This window comes from Spinacia oleracea, chromosome 4 (assembly GCF_020520425.1).
Source record: "Spinacia oleracea cultivar Varoflay chromosome 4, BTI_SOV_V1, whole genome shotgun sequence".
Taxonomy (NCBI): domain Eukaryota; kingdom Viridiplantae; phylum Streptophyta; class Magnoliopsida; order Caryophyllales; family Amaranthaceae; genus Spinacia; species Spinacia oleracea.
In genome coordinates, this window is record NC_079490.1 from 172,032,105 (window position 1) to 172,055,331 (window position 23,227).

Genomic DNA, 23,227 nt, shown 5'->3' on the forward strand with positions numbered 1-23,227 from the left:
GATTTAGGTTCCGTTCTATTCGACTTAATTTGTTTGAGTTTATGTTATCTGAATTTATCTTATACTTTCCCTGTTCTTTTTCAGGTGACACATGCAATTTGAGTTTTGGCACTATTCAAGTAATCTACCTTGACTATCAATTATGATTTATGCTTAAGAAAAAATATAGTCATGTGAGGTCTTATTATAATCGTCTCATTATATAGATTTATAACTAGTGTGTGGCTTGGGCGATGCCCCGAATGATACATTGAATAGTTAAAATTTTAGATTTTTCTTGAGCTCAATATTTGACAAAAGACATGCATGTATAACATAAAGGATTCATTAAATTCGTCAACTACGCACGCACATGCATTACGTCATTTATCATACCATCTAATTTTTCAATTAGATCATCTTACAATTTGTATAATTAATTTTCTAGTTGAACTATCTGCTACAAATTAGTAAACACCGAATCTATACCTAGTCTATACCTAGTATTTAAAAAAGAAAACCATAGACCATTAGATGACACGTGTCACCCATCTTTCACAGATCATTAGATGACACGTGTCATCCCATCTTTCGTCCATAATTTTTTTTTCATTTTTTCATTTTGTTATACGAAATATTTTACAGTTTCAACACCTCATCCCCTCCATCTTCCTCATTCAACATCAATTCACCATTTAGTTCATATATTCATTCAACCTCTTCCACTTCATCTCCCTCTTTAACACTCAATATTAATTCACCATCTAATTTGTATATTTTTAAATTAAATTTAACTCATATATAAATAAAAAATTCCCATTAATCAAAATCACAAACCCTCCATAAAATTAACACTTTAAAAGATGGCTTAATAACTACTAATATAATTGTCCGTTCTTTGAACGAGCTTAAAAGCTAGTTAGATATATACAACCATGCAAGACATTTTTATAGTTGATGCTTATGAGACTTTATGACATCATGTTTCTTCATGTTTGTCCATTTATTTATAAATTAATGTGAAAAGATAAAACACAATTGGTGGTTGGTTAAGATGGTAATGAGTGTTGTCATCCACATTTGAGGTCTGGAGTTCAAATCTCATTGTATTGATTTTTGGTTGTCCATGACATAACATACCATTTGATGAGTGAATGATGTGGCGCAAAGAGAAGAGTACTACATGTTACATAGACTTTTTTCACAATGCCTTTTAATATATTAGTATAGATAGATAGTCATGTGCAATTTAAGTTTTGGCACTACTCAAGTAATCTACCTTGACTATCAATTATGATTTATGCTTAAGAAAAAAATATAGTCATGTGAGGTCTTATTATAATCGTCTCATTATATAGATTTATAATTTCAATTTTTTATAATTTTTACCCATTGATAAGAACGGAGAAAGTATTATCTTAACTTGTAAAAACTTATCTTAACTTATATCCGTAGTATGAACTTATTTTATCTGAAAAAATTTATTTTGTCTGAAGTAACTTATTTGTTGCGAAAATGATTGAAAAAACTTATTTTATCTGAAATTATCTTATACTCTTGTGAACTTATATGAACTTATTTTGTCTAAAATAAGTTGAACAAAACAAACCTAGATTAAATCGTAAACTTAAAAATTAGTCATACTCATAATAATCATGTTGATTTTGAAAAATGACAAAAATAAATAAATAAGAAACTACTATTTTTTTTTCTTTCTAAAAAGCATAAAACCGGAAACAAAAAACGATAACCAACGTGTCCATTTACATATTCAAAACATCTTCCGGGTCAAATCTCGACTAATAAACTGATTGGGCTCAAAGCCTCAAACTCTCAAGCCCAAGAAAAACCCAAAACCGCAAATCTCCCATTTACAATTTCCAACCATTTTTTTCTTCTTTTAAAATTCCATCAGGAAGCAACGTGATCTTGCCACGTGTGAAGCCTTACAGTAGACCACCCTACATCAGATCCCTTCACCCCCTCTCAAAAGCACACCACCAAAACCCTAAAAACCTTAATAAACACAACAAAACCAACGCCGCGTTCTCCCTCTCCACTTCTCTCTTCGCTCACAAACCTTCATCTGCTGCAATGGTCAGTTTTCTCTCTCCTCTTTCTTCTTCATCTCTCAACCCAGAATGGCAAAAACCCACCATCTTTGTTGTTGAAAGCTAACATTTTGTTTGGGTGTTAAATTTGTAGGGGAAAGGAACAGGGAGTTTTGGTAAGAGAAGGAACAAGACCCACACTCTTTGTGTGCGATGTGGCCGCCGCAGTTTCCATCTTCAGAAGAGCCGCTGCTCTGCCTGTGCTTACCCCGCCGCTCGCACCAGGAAATGTATGCATCTTCGTTTTCTCTCTTACATACTTTTGCTGTTTTGATTAGTTCATTTCTAGGGTTTTGATGAATAATGAAAAAGATATGAATAATGAAAAAGATATGAACTGGGTTTAGGGATCTTGATTTTGTTTGATTATTTCTGTGTTGCATTTTGATTTATCGTATTGTATTAATTGCTTAATAATGGGCTAAATGATATATTGCATTCTTTCTTGATAGTTTTAGATTTCGACCTTCTCGATTGTTGTTTTTGTGGCATTAAAATTGGACCTTTCATGCATTTGCGCCTTTGTTATTGATATTATTCTATTTTCTATGTATTCTTTTATAATGGGGATTAATATTGATAAGTCGGATTGTTGTTTGATGATTTTACAAGTCATTGAGATTAAGTTTAGACAGATTAGACTTTGCAAATGTCGTTTGCTGTTCTGGTTTGCTGTATTGGTTTAGACTTGGAACTTTTACTCATTCACATGTTGAATGTTAGCTTTGTTTAGTTTATGTTTATATTGTATTAATTGGTTGCTTTGCTTAACTATTGCTGCCACAAGTTTAGAGTGAGCTTTTATTGATTTGCAATTTTATATGAGGATTACCATTGATAACTCGCTATGTTGTTTGATGAGTTTCTGATTCGTATGTGCCGCTGTTTGGTTATTGTTTTTGATGTTTCAGACTTGGAGTTTTTAGCTTCTTATGTGCTTGGTTGTTTTAATTGGTTTAGACTTCGACCTTATAATCATTAATTTGTTGAATATTAGTGGTAAATATTAGTGGTTTATACATGCCTCATGCTAATTGATTAGGTTGTCATTGTATTTGTTGGCTGCTTTGACGCTTGATTATTGCTATAGATTAAGAGTGAGCTTTTATTGATTTGCATTATTAGTTGTTTTAATTGGTTTAGACTTCGACCTTTTAACCATTAATTTGTTGAATATTAGTGGTTTATACACTCCTTGTGCTAATTGATCAGGATATCATTGCATTTGTTGGCTGCTTTGCTGCTTGATTACTGCTATTGATTAAGAGTGAGCTCTTTTATTGATTTGCAATATTGGTTGTTTGTTGTGGGGGTGTTTTAGATAACTGGAGTCAGAAGGCAATCAGGAGGAAGACAACCGGAACTGGACGTATGAGGTACCTCCGCAATGTTCCACGCCGTTTCAAGACCGGTTTCAGAGAGGGTATGGATTCATAATGTACTTCTGATGATTACCTTGTTTGTTTTTCTTATAGAGTGTTTAAGCTTATGGTTGTGTTGCTTTGCTTAGGTACTCAAGCTGCACCAAGGAAGCTAGGAGCAGCTGCATCAGCTTAAACAAAGTGAAAGTTTCAGAGGGTTTGGTTTGGATACTTCGAGCAATTACCTCTATTTTTGCATCTTAAGTCTTCCAACTTTAGCCTTTTTTTTCTTAAGAATTTGGAGACATTGTATTGTGATCAGAAGAATGATAGTACTGGTTTTTTGTTTCTATTTACAATGTGGTAGTTTTAAATTTTTTTGAGGTTAAGTGATGAGATTATTACTAGTTTCGAAATTTATTATGCGTGTGAGTTATCTTCTATTATTGTTTTTCACCCGTGAAGTTGATTTTGTTGCACTCTTTGCTCATCTACCCTTCTTGATTGAGTATTTTAGTGAAATGCACAAAAGATAGTTTAGACATTGTGATTTTAGTCTTCTAGAAACAGGTATAGGTGATTATTTATCAACTGGCAGTTTCTGGTGTGGACTTATCCCTCACAAGACACGTAAATTCTCTTATTTGAGGAACAAGGATTAAGCGTGGATCGGGTTGGCGTTGTGTGTGTAGTTTCATCAATTCGTCATGCTCTCGAGTTAGATGTGCTTGCCTAGGTTTTGTTACTAGATATATATGGCATAACAACATTACTTACCTTTTAAGTTGAATTATGCAAATTTGTTATGGGTACATCTTGAAATTGTTTCAAGATAGCATTCCTGTCTAGTTTTAAGGTAGTTTTTGACTTTTGTTTGTTAAGCTTTACCATTAGTGTTAGAAGTGTTTTTAAACTTAAGAAGGATGATTGATTAGTTGTGAATCAGGAAGGAATTGTGCTTGTGATTTGTATAGAATATAGGCACTCCTTCATTGCCATTTAGCAGTTTATCTCTAGTAAAGACTTTTGGTTTATTGGATTATAGATTTATAGGTACTAAACTTTTGATAATATAATTATTTTGTCTAGTGTTATAGGATTTTCTTTGGAGGAAGTCTTGATCGAAAGTGGCTTGTGTCCATATGGACACAAGTGAGTACCAATACATAATATTGAGTATCAATACAGAATATTGAGTACCAATACAGAATATATTAGTACCAATAACACAAAATGACTTGTACTTCTTAACAATTTTGTGTTTTTGGTACTAATATATTTGTATTGGTACTCAAGATTTTGTATTGGTATTCACTTGTGTCCATATCATTATAGGGTTTAGATATCCTCTTTTCCTTGCTATTCCAAGTCGGTTATGGAAGTTGTTTGCATTGTTTAGTTGCATTACAAGTCATAATTGGTCTAAATGATCCATGTATCTTTGTCGCTGGTTAACATTGAGCTTGCCCTACAGTAGTAGAATGAACAACATGGCATATATGTCTTGCTCAAAGTGTAATTATGGTCAGTACTATGTTTACACAGCTTGTATACTGCCATCAATTTTACCCTAATAGACACAAAAATGACAAATTATGGATTGCATGCCACAATGCTGATTTAGGCTCTGATTGGTTGGGTGTAAAATATTTTCGTTGTAAAATGATTGTTATGGAAAACACCATTTTAAAATTAGTTTTCCGTTATTTGGTTCTATGTAAAAAAACGAAGAAACAAAGGATGAGGCGAAAGGAAGGAAAACAATTTCCCCTTCATTTTGAAGGGTAGGTGGTTTTCCATCATTGGGATTTGGGAGAATAGTTTTACTCCTAGGGAAAATGATTTTACACTAGTTCGCACACCAAACAATGTAAAATTGAAAATAGAGGAAAATTGTTTTTCGGAAAATATTTTACGCCCACCAAACAAAGCCTTGATGACATTTCACAACAACTCCGTACCTCTTATAGTCTCATGTGATAATGGATGGTTTTGTGCCGAAAAAAGTATTTTGGGAAGGACTAGCATATGAAATAATTTGCAGACCACAAATTTGTAAGCATCACCAAATAAACAAGGAACTAAAGTGACAGCCATATCCTGTAGTAGGGAGAAAATGAGTCACGTATACAATAGCGGATCAAATTTTAAACAATGTAAATATAGAATACATATACGGATATTTCATGAAATACCCCCGAGTTTTACCATTATTCACCATACGCCCATCAAGTTTCAACAATTCATAAAATACCCCTCACAAATGACTTAATACCCCAAGTACCCCTTTATGACATCATCATCCCTAATTAACTCAATTAACATCTAATTAACCCACCCATTTACCCATTTTTCATAATTGACCTATTTTTTTCCCTTTTCCTTTTACTTTTTTGCTTCTTCCTTGACCCTTCCTCTCCCCTTCCTTCTTCCCTTTCTGCCATTGAAGCCACCACCACCACCTCCTAAAGTCGTTGCCTCCTCCACCGACGAAACTCGCCTTCTCTTCGCCCAGATTTGAACCGCAACCCCCTCACCTTCTTCGCCAGAAATTTCTGTTACCATAGATTGACGACGAGTGTGGCGGCGGCGTTTGAGCAAAGTAAGGCGAGCGAAGGTGAACCATGAGGAGCGAGATCTGACAGGAGGAGGCGCGGCATTTGAGAAGAATACAAAGAGCGGAGGTGCAGCATGAGGAGCGGGATCTGACGGAGGAGAGGCGGCGGAGGAGGCACTGCAAGATCTGAAGGAAGGAGGCACAACGGCGTCGATTGGGAAGATAATGGAGGAGATTTGGAGAGTCGGTGATGGTGAGTTGAGAAAGAGGTGGTGGGTTGTAGGGGAGGTGAGAAGGAGACAAAAATGGCTGTGAGCAAGGGGGGCAGCCATGGCTCCCTCGCTGGAATCCTTGAGGAGGGGTGGGTTAATAGAAAAAGGAAGGGGAGAGAGAGAAAATAAGAAATAGGTGGGTTAATGGGTTAATGGGTGGGTTAATGGGGGATTAGGGGGTAATTAGGGATTAGGGGGATTAATTAAGGATTAGGTGGATAATTAGATCGTAATTGGTTGATTATGAAGATGATGACGTCATAAAGGGGTACTTGGGGTATTAAGTCATTTGTGAGGGGTATTTTATGAATTGTTGAAACTTGATGGGCGTTTGGTGAATAATGGTAAAACTCGGGGGTATTTCATGAAATATCCGATATATATAATTATATTCAAAGTTTAGGGGAACTGAAACTAAAATTACACTACGAAATATTTCGATCGAGGGGACCAGGCCCACCCCAGCACAGGGAAGCTCCGCCCCTACACGTATACGAAGAAAAGGGAAACTGCATCTAACGATCTACAACTTTTCCATCAATGTGCCTGAAACATTTCTCAAAATTTACATAACACTCACCAAGCACAATTCAGTGCTGTAATCAGTGGCTTTCACTTACATTGTAAAGGTCAAATTGCAAATTGCAAATGGAAAATTCTGTGGTTCGTCTCAAACATCCTCAAAATTTACAGAACTCAACAGTCCAACGAATGAAAGAACTGGGACTCACTTTTTGCTGTCAAGAATTACACAAATTGTAGATATGCTAAATATTTTCGAAACGTGCTAAATATGTTCTTGTGTGGCATCTTGGTAGCAAATTTACATAAACGTGTTTTGCAAAAACATCAAGTGGCCTTGAATTCTCCAAACTTGTGTTTTTCTTCATCTAGCTGCTTAAAAACATGATCTAGCTCCGGGAATGCATGCAAAAGCACAAGTTGAAGGAGATCCATGACAAGCTGTTTCAGACACACAGATGACTGCCAAAAACAAATATTATCAGAAAATTCGGGGTTGTTCCCTTTAAATTATGATTAAAAAAAGCGGACTTATTATGGAGTTTCTAATAAATCAATTACTTTTGCAGTTGTTTTTGATACTACTACATATTTTACATGGTTGATATATTTCAATCCATTCTGAAATGCATCATATGAACTTGTAAATGGTTCACACAAAAAGAAAACCCCAGAAAACATCAAAACATCCATTGGTTAAGAAGCAGTGGCACAGGAGAGGTAAGTCAATACCAAATGACACTCAAAAGATGTTTTATAACACATCTTATTAGAGTGAGATGTGATTTTCTTCAAAACAAAGATAAATAACCTATTGTGTAACTTTAGGCTACAGTTTACGATATAAGAAAGCTTAACAATTAATAGCCCGCACCAAGACAACTGGAGTGTTCAAGACACCGTGGATACCAGGACGGAGTCTTAGATCCTAGTGGACACTTCGATCAATTAATTGTCAAACTTGATGATAATTCATTCATTAATTCCCCAAGTCGAATGACAATCTATAGCTTCTTGCTATTTAGGAGAAAGTGTCCTTCAGTAACTTGTTTTGCATAGACAGATTATCCTGAAAGTGATTACACAAGGGAAATCTGTTTTTCTCACTTTCATAATACCTAGAATCCTATTTGATCTACACCTTGCCCCAGTTCAAAAGGTGGACTTTTAACTTTTTGTACGAGCTATTGAGCCGCATGGATGGGACTTCATATGTAAATGAAAAAACAAATCTGAAGCATTTAAAGGTCTGCGGCGTCTGCCTACCTCAGAGACAGGTTAAGGTTTTATTATATACACATGCACGAACAGGCACACGCTACAGTTACACCTAGTCTAGTCATACTTTCACTTTCCAGGTCAATAAACTGAAGAATAAAAACGCTTCGTGATACAGGGTAGGAGGATTACTCAGCTACAGATGCAAGAGAGCTTAAAATAACTATACAGTGGGGACTGTTAAAAAGGCAGAAATAGTTTTCTCAAACTGTAATAAGTTACCTGAAGGAAGTAGTACAGATCCTTGGCACACTGTTCATACTCCTTATGACCAACAATGCTTACAACAGCCGCAGGAGCGTTATCTGCAATAAAATTCTCTTTTAATCATCTCATAATGCATGGTAACAACCAAGTGTAGCTCATAGAGTTCTACTGGGTAACTAACCAATCATTAGCTCATAGACAAATTTGGCACGTCTATCAGCCTCCTCCTCTTGAAGCTCAGCAATATCCTCGAAATTCTCTGCCTTTGGTGATGATAACTGATCAGGAATCTTGCCATCAGAAGACTTCTGAGACGGGCTACCAGAGGCAGGTGGTCTCTGTCTACTGGGATGCTTTGTGATGAATATTCCATCTGGCCAAAGTATCTGTATACAAGTTTATTTTCAAGTATTAAGGGTCTTTAACGAGGAAGCCAGTATCTACTTAATGGCAATGTGACAATGACAACGTAAATCAGAAGACATAATCACTCATAACAGTATGTCAGGGCATTGTTTTCAAATAGAGGTGACATATTCACAGTTTCTTTCAGGGAAACTTGCACGCGTGGTTCTGGCCAGCTTTTCCTGAGATATCATATAACCTTGCTTTCTCTTGCTGCTGGCACACCATCCCCAACTATTGCACTCTTCTAAGCCCTTCTACAAACTCACTTTTAAAAAACATAATGAATTGGAGAAGAAAGAGAGAGAGATAGCTATTATTAACTGGCTCATCTACTTAAATAAAGTTTTGCCTCATAGCCCAGACACAATGACATAATAACCGGTGTGCTTTATCCCTGAGGCCTGAGCTGATAATCCGGCGTAAATGCCCTCAGTTCCTGGATGTTCATTTTATCTTCAATCAGATGATTCAGATCATATAGAAAGCTGAGAAAGGTTAAGACTTAAGAATAAAATTCTAAAATCTGTGCAGGGAGACAGTGACCCTTCCCACTGCACCCTGTTTAAGGAAGAAACCACTTTCCTTCCTGCCATCCCTCCACCCCAACCCATTCCAAATTAATGCCTTAACCCCACCCCACCCCACAAAAGACAACACATGAACAAAAATTTTCAATGAACACATGAATGCCAGAAAAATGACAATAATATTTCTACCCACGAATTGTCGTGGAACAGAGTACCCAAACTCAAAGCCATCAAAGGGGTTCTTCCGTTCCGAATATTAAAATTCCATTTTGCTGGATTGATCAGACATTTTGTTAAATGTTGTTTAACATTTCCCTATTTTTCACAAAGTGCAGTATTAAAAGTTTCCGACAAAGATTAATTTGCATAAATAATAGTGTTTTTTTTTGGTCAAACGTTAAATTGAAGTGTAGGAGAAATTAAGGCAAACTCAAGCACTCAATGCTTAATAAGAAGGGTTTCTCTATCTCTCCCACAGTCCCACCTTTATTATTGGGTGGCTTCAGGTTCAGTGATAATATATTTTGACATTAGGGAAGATAACATTAGCTTTTAATGCAATACCAGATATATTATTCTAAATCAGTGGAACTTCAGTAATCAGCAGGGAGAAGCTTATCATGCATCTGAAGAAATGGGTCTACATTATATGATATGACACAATGGCGAGCACATCCTGGTTTAAAAATTGACACACAATGACATTGGAACTTCATAGAACAGCTTGGGAAAAACTTCATAGAACTCAGATTAGCAAGCATCCAGAATCAATACTCTCTCATCAGAAAAACTAAGGGGGCTTTACAACATACAAGAAAGTGAAGAAACCATAGATGAGTTTTGTAAGTTCATGATCCAGTAAATGCGGGAATTCTCTCACCTGCTCAACCCGCTTGATCCCTGAAGCAACTACTGATCCCTTGCGTAGGCGCTGGATCTTCTCAACCAACCAATCATCAAGTGCATCACCCATTCCTAACTGCAACACTTGTTTGGCAACCCAAAAAGCCTTCCGCCTATCACATAACACATAATAGAAGAGGGTATGCTTACACATGAAGCAACATAGAATTTTGGAACCAAAATTAAAATTAAGGTAGTATTTGTCAAAATCAAGAATCCTAGAATACCTGATCCATGCTCCTTCCTGAAGCTGAAACACAACATCTACCAAATCTAAGATGGGGCCACTCAGGTTTGGTGGCACCCACTGAAATAAAAGGAAGTCAGTCCTTGCACCAATGGAGTAGCAGATAAGACTCATAAGAGAAACAAAGAACCCAATAAAAGTACACAGACTAAATGCCAATACAATGTAACTAGACGAATTTAGAAATACTGGTACAAGTATTCCTCTGCAACATACTTGTTTTTAGCTGAAGCTTTTTCCATACGGAGAAATGGTAACTAATTACAAAAACAAGACACAATAAATTTGAATTGTTTGTACCTCCATAGGAAAGGTTGGATCATCAGCAATATCCCCTTCTTTTCCAACATTTTGCTGCACGGCACCTTCATTCCCCTTTCTTCCATTACTTTGTATCCTGCTATCGGAATCTCCCGCAAGTTTTCCAACCTCTTTTACAGGGTTTTTTGGAGGTGATTGATCTTTGTTTTCAGACTCTGCATGATCCCTCCTAGGTTGTAAGTGATTCACCTTTGGGCCACCAAGAGAGGACATATTTGCACTACTGTCATGTGGCTTAACTGAAATAATCCACACAGCATCACAAAATAAAAATAGTCAGGAAAATATGAGAAGTTAAGGCGGGTAATTTTTTTATTCTTTTTGTGAAGAAAATGAAAACTAACTACCTTCTCTACATTGGTGACACTCCTTGGTGTCTTCATAGCATATCCATATAGTTTTATTACTTATTGAGAAAAATGATGACTAAATCAGAACGTTGAGGAAGTCGAGAAATTCCCAAAAATCAAGCAATAGAAAAAATATTACGCCCTAAGTTTTTTCTTTTTAAATGCATCACTTTGGACCAACACACTTGCATAAATATCTCTTATTTTCTATTCGTAAAATTATAAAAGGTTGATATTATGAAAATTTGTATTGTCACTAATCCAACAACATTTTACATAATACCATTTGATTTTAATACATGGTAAAAATTCAAGTCAAACTTAGTGTATGGATAGTGTCAAAGTCAATTGATGCATTCAAAAAAAACCCGGAGGGAGTACAAATGTACAATAAAAGATTAAATCCGAAAGATGAAAACAATGCACCTGAAAACGTCTCAATGATGGAAAAGGCACTGGAAAATGTGTACGTCTGCACAATCCACAAAAGTAATTAGGAACTGATACCCAGAACTGTGACAAGTTGTAAGTTGTAACACATATAGCGTTATAAATAGCAAACCTGAGAGTCAATACTTAGGAAGTCCCACACATCAATCGATCCTGAAACAGTTGGAAGTTGCATGAGCTTCTGAGGAACAAGCAAACAGATGAAAGAGTTACATTTTTTTTATATAATCCATTCTATTATAGAATGGAGGAAAAGGAACGGAAAGATAGGAGAAGTAAAGAGATTTAACAAGGGAAGCTAAAATAAACAAAGGCTGTGTGATGCTAGTCCTGCGTAAACTATTGCTCAAAACAACAAATTGCGTGTAGGCATAGTCGCAAAGAGTCACAGCAGCGCAGCGACCAGCGTGATAATATTGTATCAGATAGCTAAACAGCTAGGTAAACAACACTTCTCCAGCAAACCAAGTAACTAAATCCGCATAATCAACCTTTGCTACAATTCTACAAACCCCAAGCTTATGAAAAATTGTGAATGGAAGCAGTACAGGAAAAAGTACTAGAGGAAAGTACACAAAACCTTCAGATATTGACCAAGCAATTGACAGCGTTCTTGAATCACGAGCACATCAAGGCCAGTTGACAGAAAATGTTTCGGCGGCAAATGAAGATTATACTCTGGATATTCCTTCAAACGTCGATGTAGCTCCTCAAAATGTCGATATCTATCAAAGGCAAACTATGTCAGTAAACGAAAGGAGTCTGCATCCTCGTAATTTGTATGATGTCACAATCCAAAGCGTTAAGCACCTTCTTTTAATCGACCAACTGTTTCTTTCAACATCTATGACCGATATGGAATATACAGCAAAGGTTTTTGAGCTACTTGTGACAATATTTGCACCCAAGACCTGTGAAGAATACATGGCCATCAAAAAGCATATACATCAAAATGCCCTAGCTAGTAGCTGATGATCACTTTAACTACCTCACATCTCAGCTTGAAAAATGTGTCGTCTAAGAACGCAGTTTGAGGGGAGTTAACGGTTGACGTAAAGCTTCCGGGCAACGATGAAGCAGATGAAGAAGCAGTAGTTCCACTCTGAAGTCTACCCACAATCTCCATGTCATAATCATCACTAGAGTCATCGTCTTTCACATTTGGTTTCAAAGGGTGTACATCTTTTCCATCTCCCGGCAAGAAGTTTGTCCTCTCAACCTCTTGCCACAATGGCACCTTTTGACTGCCTAATCTAGACCTTTTCCGACCACTTTGTTGTCTATGCAATTTTTGATACTGCCCTCTGTTACCCTTCTTCCCCTTCTTTCCCTCTAAGCCCTCAAGTGGATGGCGGATATGAGAGACACCAGAACTCCTATTAGTTCTACCATCCCATACTTTGGTGGTTGGAGAATCTAGACCTGTAACTCTATCTTCTTCATCACCTGAGGAACTTTGACTACTGCTTAACAATTCTGTCTCCATGAGTTTTTGCTCCTCATCATCTTCATCGGATGTAAGTGGAGGTGGAGTCGACATGTTACTATCAGCACTGATGTACATTGTTTCAGACTGAGGCCTCACATTTGAACCAGGAAGAATAACACCTCTCTCTGCAGAAGCAATATTGTGTCTTTCCTTCTGTTTTGCAAAGACTTTCGAAGAATTAACTGCATCAGACCTCTTAATTGAAGAACCTGGATGAACATGATTCGTTATTTGAGTGTCTTTGCCATTGTAATCTCTCCCTTTTGACCACATATTTTCAAAATTTTCAGGAGCAAGAGTCTGTTTCTTCTTGCGAGAAAAATAATCCAACATATCACCCCATTCACCTCCAGAGGCTGAGCGATCAATGTGACTACCAGCAGCAGCTGCAGAGCCAAAGGGCAGAGAACTCCAAGAACGAGTAGACCGAGTATCAACTAACAGTAAAGGATCCTTAGACGCGTCTTCGCTGTCCACCTTCTCTTTGCCGAGCTTATCCATAGAACTTTTGGACTGAATGCTCTTAAGCTCAACAAGTTCAACACCCGAGACAGAGGGATCTGGAAACGGAGAAAAGTGATCAGAATTACCTCCATTTTGCTTTAATAGCGAGGAATTATTTGTTGTTGCAGCTTCTCCATTTTTCTTCCTCGCAGATATCACTACTTGTTCAATTCTTTCATTAATGAACCTACAACAGCACCAAGAATAACAGAAGACAATCAACTAAAATAAGTACACATATGACCCAACATCAACAAACAATCCAGTGCAGATCCGGCCAAAGAGACGTTTGAGAGAGATAGATATACACTGCTGGAACAGAAAGGCAGTTCTAGAAATACTCACACAAACAAAACACAAAAGAAAATCTCAGAATTACTCTATTCTTTCAGTACCTTGGGTTGGCCAAGTTCAACACTGGTCGAATTACTGCACAAGCAAGAAGCTCTCTAGAAACATAGCGGAAGAAAGAACACTGCAGATCCTCAGGTTTGAAAGTAAGAGATAAAAGACCATCCATTATGTGCTGCAAAACCTGTTTATTTGATATAGTATTTAATACATGTCGCAAACTCGGGGTCACAAATTACAGATAAGTTTCTTTTTACAAGATAAGCAAAAGACTTGTTCATGCAAGAAAGAGAATAACAAAAACAGGATAACAACCCCCTCTCCCACCCCACCCAACAAAAGAAAATCTGAAAATGTTTTACACAATGCGCTCCAACCCCTATTATAATCAGTAACTGAAGCTCCCCTAAAATTCTAGCTGCGCGTGTCTAAAACAGAAGTCATTAATAATGAATTTGGTAGGAAATCAATTTCAAAATCCTTATTAAGGAAATGGGACAATTGGGTATGTATCTCTACATTGTTTTAGTGTTTTTGGGAGGAGTGTTTCTGAGTATACTAAGGTAGTGTCGTTTCTCTCTAGTCTCCAGCTATTTAAAGTAACACATACAAGTGAATTTTCACACTGGAAGGGCTTCCCAGAATGGAAGAATACGTCATACAATGGTAATTCATACCTCGAAATCCAAATCTACCCTCAAGTCTATCAATCCCAACTCTAATCTTTCTTAACTTATCTTTTTTCTTCCATTTGCCTTTTTCTTTCGAGACATCAAGTCTAAGTTCCAATTTTGAAGTATACAAATTGCATAATTTAATTTTTTTTCATTTCCCATCTTCTCTTATCAGCAACTCAGCATCACCTTCTTTGACTAGTTTAGATTCCCGTTGTAAACACAAATTTACGAGTCTGCAAAAATAACAGAATCAAAATAATGTGAACAAAATATTTTGTATTGATTTTGTATTTGGGTACAATCTCTAATGTTTATCCACTGATTCGATCTCTACAACAGCAAGAATTTGTGGTTTGAAGGTAGAACGGCGCTTGTGCTTGTCGTTCTTCTTCCACCGAGATTTGATGTCAGACTTGTGTGCTTGGAAGCCGTCTTAGGGTTTTTCTGGAGAGTAGTAGGTTTTTTGTATACTACGTTCCGTCTCCCCCTCCAAATGACTTGGAGAGAACTTTTATATTCTCCTCTTAGGTTTAGGGTTTTCCTTCTTATAAATGGGCCTCTTTTCTTTAACCCATTTAAATAACCCACTTCCATTACATAAACGTCATTTAATTAAAATGGGCCTATTTGATTTATAACCCAAATTAAACAATTTATCTGACATCTAAATAATAGAAGTCAACATTTGACTTTTTCGGGACCACAATTGATGACATGGCATTTATCACATTTTTAATGCCTACACCCGTCTACTATTAGAAGTAGAGAATATTTTAACCCCATCTCAACGAGATTTCTTTATAACAAAAAAGGACTATATTAATAGCTGAAAAGTGAAAAGTGCAAAGAATAAGGATATGTTGTACTCTGAACAGGAAAACCATAAATTATGACAAGCCGTGAAAGCCCCAGCCACCTTAGCCCATAATGACAATAAATAAGTGACTTTGTCTCACAACAAATCAGAAGACAAAGAACTTTTGAAAAGACCTGTGAGTTTGCTCCAACCACGCACACTACATAATTGTCATGAAAGCATTGTGCCACAATAACTTCATCTCTTTACCCTTACTGAACCCCCTAAAACAAATCTGCAGCAGACAGCCAAACCATAACCTCTAAAGGGAAAACACAAGATTCCTCATGCAACACAAACAACCCCCTCTATAAATAACTCACCATTTCAAGACACTATTATTAGCACATTAAATCAGGCAGATAGTATTTTCTTTTAAACATGTCATAATGTCATTAGAGTTAATCCTTCATTCACCAAGTCCACACAAAATCCCTCATCTAAAGAGGAACCCTGGCTTTAATGAAGTTACCGACCAGTAAAGCTGAAAGCTAACGGGTCAATTCAAGCAACTTAGAAGCGATTTACAAGAAAAAGATTCACCAACCAACCTAGAATACTCTATTGTAGCTAACTGAAGATCCATAACCTCCAATGAAAAAAAGAGTTACTCTAATCCCTATCATGTGATAAGTTCTTAAAATATAAATCCCAAGCATTTCAGCCCAAAAACCACACAGTGGCATTGTGGAGTGAAGACAAGTGAAATAGTCGAGGGTAATGAACAAAAAAGGTTGCTCTCTTCCCTAAACATCTTCTTGAATCAAAATAGATATTCATCCCCAACCTTGACCTTCACTTAAGGGTTGTACACCTGTGAAAGGAACTTCCAAGGACATTCATGTGTCACCCTAAGAATACCCTGAGAATCCTCCCCATTTTTTTGCAGCCCTTATTGCTTAAGATGACTTGAAGAGTTGAAGTCAAAGGACATAGAAACGGAAGAAAATGCAACAACCTTGACACCACTTTCCAAAGCCCAGATCTCCTTCTGCCTTGGGCTGATAGCCCAATACATTAGAACCCAACTCACAATATGATTTATTGCTACATCAAAACCACAAAAGTTCCTCGCCGTCCTCTCTATCTTACAACAGAAACCAGAATTAGAGGGATACTAAACAAACATGATTGAACCAACGTTATCCTCCCACCAAGAGAAGAGTAGACCTTCCATCCATCGTCCTCTTTGGAATCCTCAAAATAACCACTTCCCCATTAAGAATTGTTGTAGTTGGATATTTTTTACTTTGCAAAAGTAAACAATCTCTTTGCTTCATATTCCCTGGAGATCTTCATATTTTCTCACCCCTCGTATAGTATACGGACTAAAATCAGTAAACACTTAAATGTCACGAAAAACACATGTAAACTGGATAATTAGAATGTTCTTCTATTCAATGTTCAAACATTTATCAATCTTACCTCTGCTGTCACTATCCAACTACCACTGAATTCTAAGCAGGGTTTCAAATGTTGGCAAATACATATTGGTTTTTAGCTTGCTGAAGAATTTCTAGAGTTGTAAAGGTCCATCATGTAATGGCTGATACAACCAATACAAAGCCTATACTGCCAATACTACTGATGCTAAGTTAATAGTCACTACTTATTTGACATGATAATAACGCACACTTCCATGATAGATGACCGTTAATGCAATTGCAATGTTAAATCCATGCTTCTAAGTTATGAGGTTCTCTCCGTTTCCTATCATTAAGCCACGATCACTGGCACAAATTTCTTTTTTGTCGATCACCACCCATATTTCCACTGCCATTCCAATACAAGCAAGAGTCTCCTTCCTCCTCTTCCAACCCCTTCAGACCATTTTTAATCCATATTGACACCAAGCAACAGCTCAACACCACACCCTTTTCATTTGCTTCATCCCAAGGTGGGGAATGGTCCGACAACTACGCTACTGAACCATCAAAAGAAACAATATCACAAGAATAGTGGAGCAACATCAATTGATTAGATGCTCACCCACCCCTCCCCCCCACCCCCCCTACAACAACAGAAATGAAACAAAAGATCCATGAAAACCACCTATCTGCCAACAAGAGGGTGATTGTGAAGCAGCAAATTTACGGTTGACAGAGGAGAAATGGTGTTTGCTAGATGGTTATGCTGAAAACATAGATGTTAGTCTAATAAGACCACATAATGGGGAGTCATGGTGATAGAATGCCCAGACCATAAAAAGGAGAAACTGTTATCTTTCTGCTCCCTAAAGTTTTATCTTTTTGCTAATCTGAGAGTGTATGGGAGAATATACTTCGCTTATGAAGTTGTTTTTTTTGAAAATGAGGGAAGCAAGTCCTCGCCACAAAGCAAGTCCATTTCCCAATGTTAGTTGTCGACAAGATAAGGTTTGTTTGCATAAGTCACATTAAATGAATCTCTTTCAGAAACTTTGGTACAGATAAGTACGGAGAATAAGTACCTTATGTTCTGACTCAATAGAGAATAGAAGTGGGTGTAATTTATTCTCAGAACCCAGGACTATTTTCAGCTCCATATCCCGCTGATCAAAAGAAAGTGATGCCAAGTTCTTCTTAATCTTTGCTTGACATATACGAAAAAGCTCCAGATGCTTGCATATCAGATGAATTACATCCCTGCAACATAATATTAATAAGTTAGCTAAATTTACGGACATGAATATTAATAAGTTAGCTAAATTTACATGAAGGGTTGATGCAACTTCATGCAATTAATACCTCATCAGCAGATCAATGAGATTAATATGTTTCATACGATACGCAATTTCTCCCAAAACGCCATTCATTAATTGCACAAGTTCCTCTGGTCCATCCCCATCAGGGGTTAATTTGGAATACCAGAGATCTGTGACCCATTCAGAAACTATATGTCTAGTCAACTGGTCAATTGCATCCTCGACAGGAGGGGAATTGACTTTGCTTCTCCATTGATCCTTCTTAACCAAAGTTTTAGGTACATCAAGAGGCTTCTCCTGAATTGTAATCTTTCCAGAGTTCCTGCTATTATAAGCTGCCTCTTTTCTCCGCGTCTCAAAATCCAAGGAAAAATAGCGGAAGATTATGATTAGGACGGCCGCAGCAGGCAGATTCCACCAAACTGAGGTGCTTGTCACTACAATAAGAGTGCAAAACGATTAGTAGCTAGCTTACAAACATAGAGATGTCTGGGGATGTATGACAAGAAAATTTGGTCAATTTCGCTAATTAGTAAAGTCTGTAATACCATTGTGTTCAAGTTTCAGCATCCACTAATAAGTTCTTCATTATGAACTATGGTACGAGTGTCCGACATGTCAAGGTTCAAATTTTGGGCATGAGGACCTATCCCAGAATTGGATATGAGACATGAAACATATTCCTGATTCAAAAAGACAGTCTGCTACTCATTTATATCTTCGATTACAACAAAACATATTCCCAATAAGAAACATATTTACCAATGTAATATTTATCAAAAAAAAAAAAATACCAATGCAATAGCTCACAATTCCTTAATCAGTATCCATAACTTTTAAAGACACTTATATATTGATCCTACTCTCGAAAAGCGTAACGATTCATGGCATTGTCCAAACACAAAAGAAAACACAGAGCTTGCATCAAAGGGGCCAATAACTCAAACGAATTTAAGCAAATGAAAATCAGTAGAAGCTAATAACAGAGATAAATTCTGCCATTCTGGAAATAGCAAAGAATAAGTAAACTTACAGGACATGAGATAGGAAAGACCCACAACACATATTGAAAGAATGACGATTCGCTTCTTAGCTTCTTCCACCAAGTCACGAGCAGTCACCAACTGCCTCTGCGAACTCATTTCTCACTCCTAATTTATCATTCCAATCAATTCCTCACTTCAAATTCAATACTCATCATCTTTGAACTTAACGGAATAAAAAAAAATCGCAAAATGCTGAAAAATTCATGCAATTTTCTCGTAATCAAAACCCTCAGAAATTGATCAGCAAAAACATGAAGATCAATCTAACAATGCCGAAAAGATGATTAGAGCAAAAAGGCGATTAAATCGAAGAAAGAACAGCAAATTTGGGGGGAAATAGGGAGTTTGATGATCCAATTCAACGCGCGGAATGTTAGGTTTCGATGGTTTCTCTCTCCTAACCGAGTGTGTGAGAGTTACGAAATGGGGGATTTTGCGAGAAATTTCAACTACCCAGTGTGTGTCTGTGTGTTTGAGCAGCTGATTTTTCTGTTTTTTTTTTAAAAAAAAAAAATTGTTTAAATTTGTCCAGGCATGTTGGAACGTTTCTCTTCTTACATGTGAAGTTGTGGACTATGGAGGTCCGATGTGTCAATGGAGATCAAATGTTCAATCAATCAATTGCTCATAAACTCCCCAAATTCTTATATGAGACTGTCCTCACCATCAACTGATGGTGAGACCAGTTTACACTTGCAAATTTAGGTATGTTATTTCTATAGTTTAGACATGTTACTTTTTTTTATATAATTTTAGAGGAGGTACTTTTTTTAGTTTAGGTATGTTACTTCTATAGTTTATACATATTACTTTTTTTATACGGAGTAGTTTTAGGGGAGATACCTTCTTAGTTTAGGTATGTTACTTCTATAGTTTAGACATGTTACTTTTTTTTTAATAATTTTAGATGAGGTATTTTTTTTAGTTTAGTTATGTTACTTCTGTAGTTTAGACATGTTACTTTTTTTTTATACGGAGTAGTTTTAGGGGAGGTACGTTTTTAGTTTTGGTATGTTACTTCTATAGTTTAGACATGTTACTTTTTTTTATACGGATTAGTTTTAAGGGAGGTACCTTTTTAGTTTATGTAGTACTTCTATAGTTTAGACATGTTACTTTTTTTTATATAATTTTAGATGAGGTACTTTTTTAGTTTAGGTATGTTACTTCTATAGTTTAGACATGTTACTTTTTTTTATACGGAATAGTTTTAGGGGAGGTACGTTTTTAGTTTAGGTATGTTACTTCTATAGTTTAGACATGTTACTTTTTTTTATATATAATTGTAGAGGAGGTACTTTTTTAGTTTAGGTATGTTACTTCTATAGTTTAGATCTGTTACTTTTTTTTATATAGTTTTAGGGGAGGTACGCTATTAGTTTCGCGCTCGTCACACCATCAAGTTGATGGTGTGACTGGTCTCACAGGAGACGCGCTGCATAAACTCATATGGTTTTTTTTAAAACTTTCTAAAAATAAAAAATAAAAATCAGAGTTTACATTTTTTTTTTTTAATTATTCTCCATATAATAATAAAGTAAGAAAAATGCCTTAGGAATACGGGAGAATTTTAAATGATCATTTTGTACAGTAAAAAGTAGTTTACGTTGTTATCCAATATGCTACCTTATTTGCTTCCAACTTCCAAGTACATATGTTGGGTTTGCCATAAATTTAATTGTAAGAAAAGATTATTAATATCGCAGATGATATTTTGATTTTTTCAAGGAATATTGATGGAATTGATGACAAGGAGGTTATCACCTTCGATGTGGAGTTATTTTATGTTAAGTTTGTGGGCTTCTTGTATGCCTTTTGTGGAGAACCATAACTCCAGGGCCGGCGCTGGGGCGGCGCGACCGGGGCGACGGCACATGGCCCCCCAAAAAGAGGGGCCCCAAATTTACCTAAATGCAATTTGAGTTAACTATAAACACATAGAATGTCCGACAGTTTGATGGTAAAGTGTTGATGTGTTATACACGCGGGGAACGGGATCAAACCCTTGGAGAAGCTGGGTGGAGGTTTTTTTTAAAAAAAAAAAAATTAAATGAGCTGTAACAGCTGTACCCCATAAAGATTATTGTAAAAAAAAAAAAAGAAGAATAATCAACATTCACACCTAGATTATTGCGTCTATCTGTCCTTTACCAACATATATTTTGCCTCATTTCAATTTTCAATTAATTATGCCATTATATATTTGCTTCCATATTAGAGTTCCATTAATCCTTAACTTTTAATGTTTGATTTCTCAAATTCAAAATTCCAAATCAACAAACTCAATGTATAATCTAAAATATGAATTTTAAATTTATTTTTTAAAATTATTTTATGTTTGAGAATATTTGAATTAATTTGAGAATTTTTGTTTTATTTGAAGTTTTGAAATATGTAGCATGAAAGACTAAATGGGTTCGCTTTGATATCAATCGAAAATGACATTTTGAAAGAAATTGAAGTTGAAAGTTTTCGTTGATGAGTTTGTATCAAAATATGCGAGAAATTTTTTTCCCTTTAAGTGAATATGTTGGTTAAATACGTATATATTATGTCGGGAGTGTAATTTAAAACATGAAATATATTTAAGTATCGCGGTCAATATAAAAAAGGGCCCCAATTATATGAAATCGCACAGGGCCCTCATTTACATTGCCACGCCCCTGCATAACTCCCCGCCATAAAAGCTTGAGTTGTACTAATGGTAGGTATAGGTTGTAACACATGCGCCACAACTATCACTGATGACGATGTTTATTGCTGCCAAAGAAGATTTGCAAGATCCGTTAAAATTGAGTTTGAAGGCTCCCGAGGGGGGAGGAAACCACTTGACGAGGATGGTGGTGGAAATGGAAGGATGCAAATAGAAGTAGGGGTGTGAAAGAGCTGAAAGGGCAGGGCTGACAATTTCACCATAACCCGATGGATGCCCGATCCACCCAAGTCGATTAAATGGATGAAAATCCGAAAAGAAGCTGATTTTGATCTGGTGACGGGTGGATCGGGTCGGATTCGGGATAAATCTGGCCCACCCATCCACCCGCTTTATGTGTATTTAAAAAAATGAAATTAAGTTTTTTTTTAAAAAAAAAATATCGTTAGTCACTAGTCTTAGGAAGTTACGGTTTCATCTCCCGTGGTCACACACTCACGCCCACCTCTCTCTTCTCTCTCCTAGACCCTCTCAATCTCGACGCTACAATGTCGTCAATGTCGCCGGAGAACATCTTTCTCCTCTCTTAGCATTGCAAATCTGGTATGCCTTCTTTTTATCCCTCCTCCCTTTTTAATTGTCACTTAATTTTCAATTTTACATCAAATTTTGGTTGATATATAGTATATTCTACTAATTAATAACAGGCCAATTTAAAAGAAATCTAGACTAATAGGTCGTAATTGACCTACTTCCTTTGTATTCAGAACTTTTGGAAACATGACAAGTAAAGTTTGATTCCAGTCTTTCAATAGAAACCTTGTACTGAAGAAATGTTGTATACTTTGAATCACTGAAGGGCCAACAATATCTAATCATGCTTGAAAAACTCTACCGGCATCCCATATGGACAAGGAGACTATGCATAGTGCATTGTCAAACACAGCTAACCTTATTTCTATATGCAAAAGAGGCTCCATAATAATATCAACCTGAGAAGGGGAAAGAAACGCAAACCAATTTCTCGAAACACATTATCCAACTCATCTGTGGCTCCATGTGGAGGAGAATCAAATAAGAAGACCGACCTTCTTTAAATTAGAGACCATCGTTGCTTCCACCTCGTTTTCCCCTTCCACCTTATCCCCATTTGAATTCTTCAAACATCTAATTAATCACATTATTGATACGTCGTTTTTTCACCCTTGAAAAGAGAATCTTAGACGCACAATCATTCTTTGCAACGCACATTAACTTCTTTCATCCTATATATGTGCCCAAAATGGGAACTGTAATTGTGCTTGGCGATAAGAATCATCAACCTTATACAAATACATTGAACCCGAGTTCAAGTCCAAGGCTTGACTTCCTGCAATTGAAAGAAGTTCCATAAAATGTTGCCAGTTGATGCCCCATAATTTCTTATGATTTAGACACCATTTTCGAATTCTATCCTTAACCACCCAAAGTTTCTT

General features: G+C 36.5%; 2 protein-coding genes across 4 annotated transcripts; one reads left to right on the forward strand and one right to left on the reverse strand.

Annotated features, from left to right (window-relative positions):
* The first annotated feature begins 1,900 nt into the window (after positions 1-1,900).
* LOC110786620 (60S ribosomal protein L37-3) lies at positions 1,901-3,894 on the forward strand. Its single transcript, XM_021991172.2, has 4 exons — positions 1,901-2,076; positions 2,185-2,320; positions 3,412-3,513; positions 3,601-3,894. Exons 1-4 carry the CDS (start codon positions 2,074-2,076, stop codon positions 3,645-3,647), a joined length of 288 nt encoding a protein of 95 aa, XP_021846864.1. The 5' UTR covers positions 1,901-2,073; the 3' UTR covers positions 3,648-3,894.
* Positions 3,895-6,821: 2,927 nt separating this feature from the next.
* LOC110786622 (uncharacterized) lies at positions 6,822-19,694 on the reverse strand. 3 transcript variants are annotated; one of them, XM_021991173.2, is made up of 15 exons: positions 19,087-19,689; positions 18,097-18,490; positions 17,820-17,994; positions 13,882-14,021; positions 12,482-13,673; positions 12,304-12,404; positions 12,074-12,218; positions 11,606-11,674; positions 11,470-11,515; positions 10,673-10,932; positions 10,353-10,432; positions 10,103-10,238; positions 8,469-8,673; positions 8,303-8,385; positions 6,822-7,264 (listed from the first exon to the last, which is right to left on the reverse strand). In XM_021991173.2, the coding sequence occupies exons 1-15, from the start codon at positions 19,193-19,195 to the stop codon at positions 7,130-7,132; spliced, it is 3,270 nt and encodes a 1,089-aa protein (XP_021846865.1). In that variant the 5' UTR covers positions 19,196-19,689; the 3' UTR covers positions 6,822-7,129. The 3 variants fall into 3 exon arrangements, 1 of the variants encoding a protein (XP_021846865.1); XR_002532905.2 differs by lacking the exons at positions 6,822-7,264; positions 8,303-8,385 and adding an exon at positions 9,017-9,131 and having other exon boundaries at positions 8,535-8,673; positions 19,087-19,692; XR_002532906.2 differs by lacking the exons at positions 6,822-7,264; positions 8,303-8,385; positions 8,469-8,673; positions 10,103-10,238; positions 10,353-10,432 and having other exon boundaries at positions 10,841-10,932; positions 11,606-11,646; positions 19,087-19,694.
* Positions 19,695-23,227: the final 3,533 nt, after the last annotated feature.

Coding starts and splice junctions, on each gene's coding strand:
- LOC110786620 (XM_021991172.2), top strand. Junction 2,321..3,411: donor CGCCGCTCGCACCAGGAAAT/GTATGCATCTTC, acceptor GGGGTGTTTTAG/ATAACTGGAGTCAGAAGGCA. Junction 3,514..3,600: donor CAAGACCGGTTTCAGAGAGG/GTATGGATTCAT, acceptor TGCTTTGCTTAG/GTACTCAAGCTGCACCAAGG.
- LOC110786622 (XM_021991173.2), bottom strand. CDS start 19,195: ATGAGTTCGCAGAGGCAGTTGGTGACTGCTCGTGACTTGGTGGAAGAA. Junction 18,491..19,086: donor TCTTTCCTATCTCATGTCCT/GTAAGTTTACTT, acceptor CTCTTATTGTAG/TGACAAGCACCTCAGTTTGG. Junction 7,265..8,302: donor ATCTGTACTACTTCCTTCAG/GTAACTTATTAC, acceptor TGTTTTTGGCAG/TCATCTGTGTGTCTGAAACA.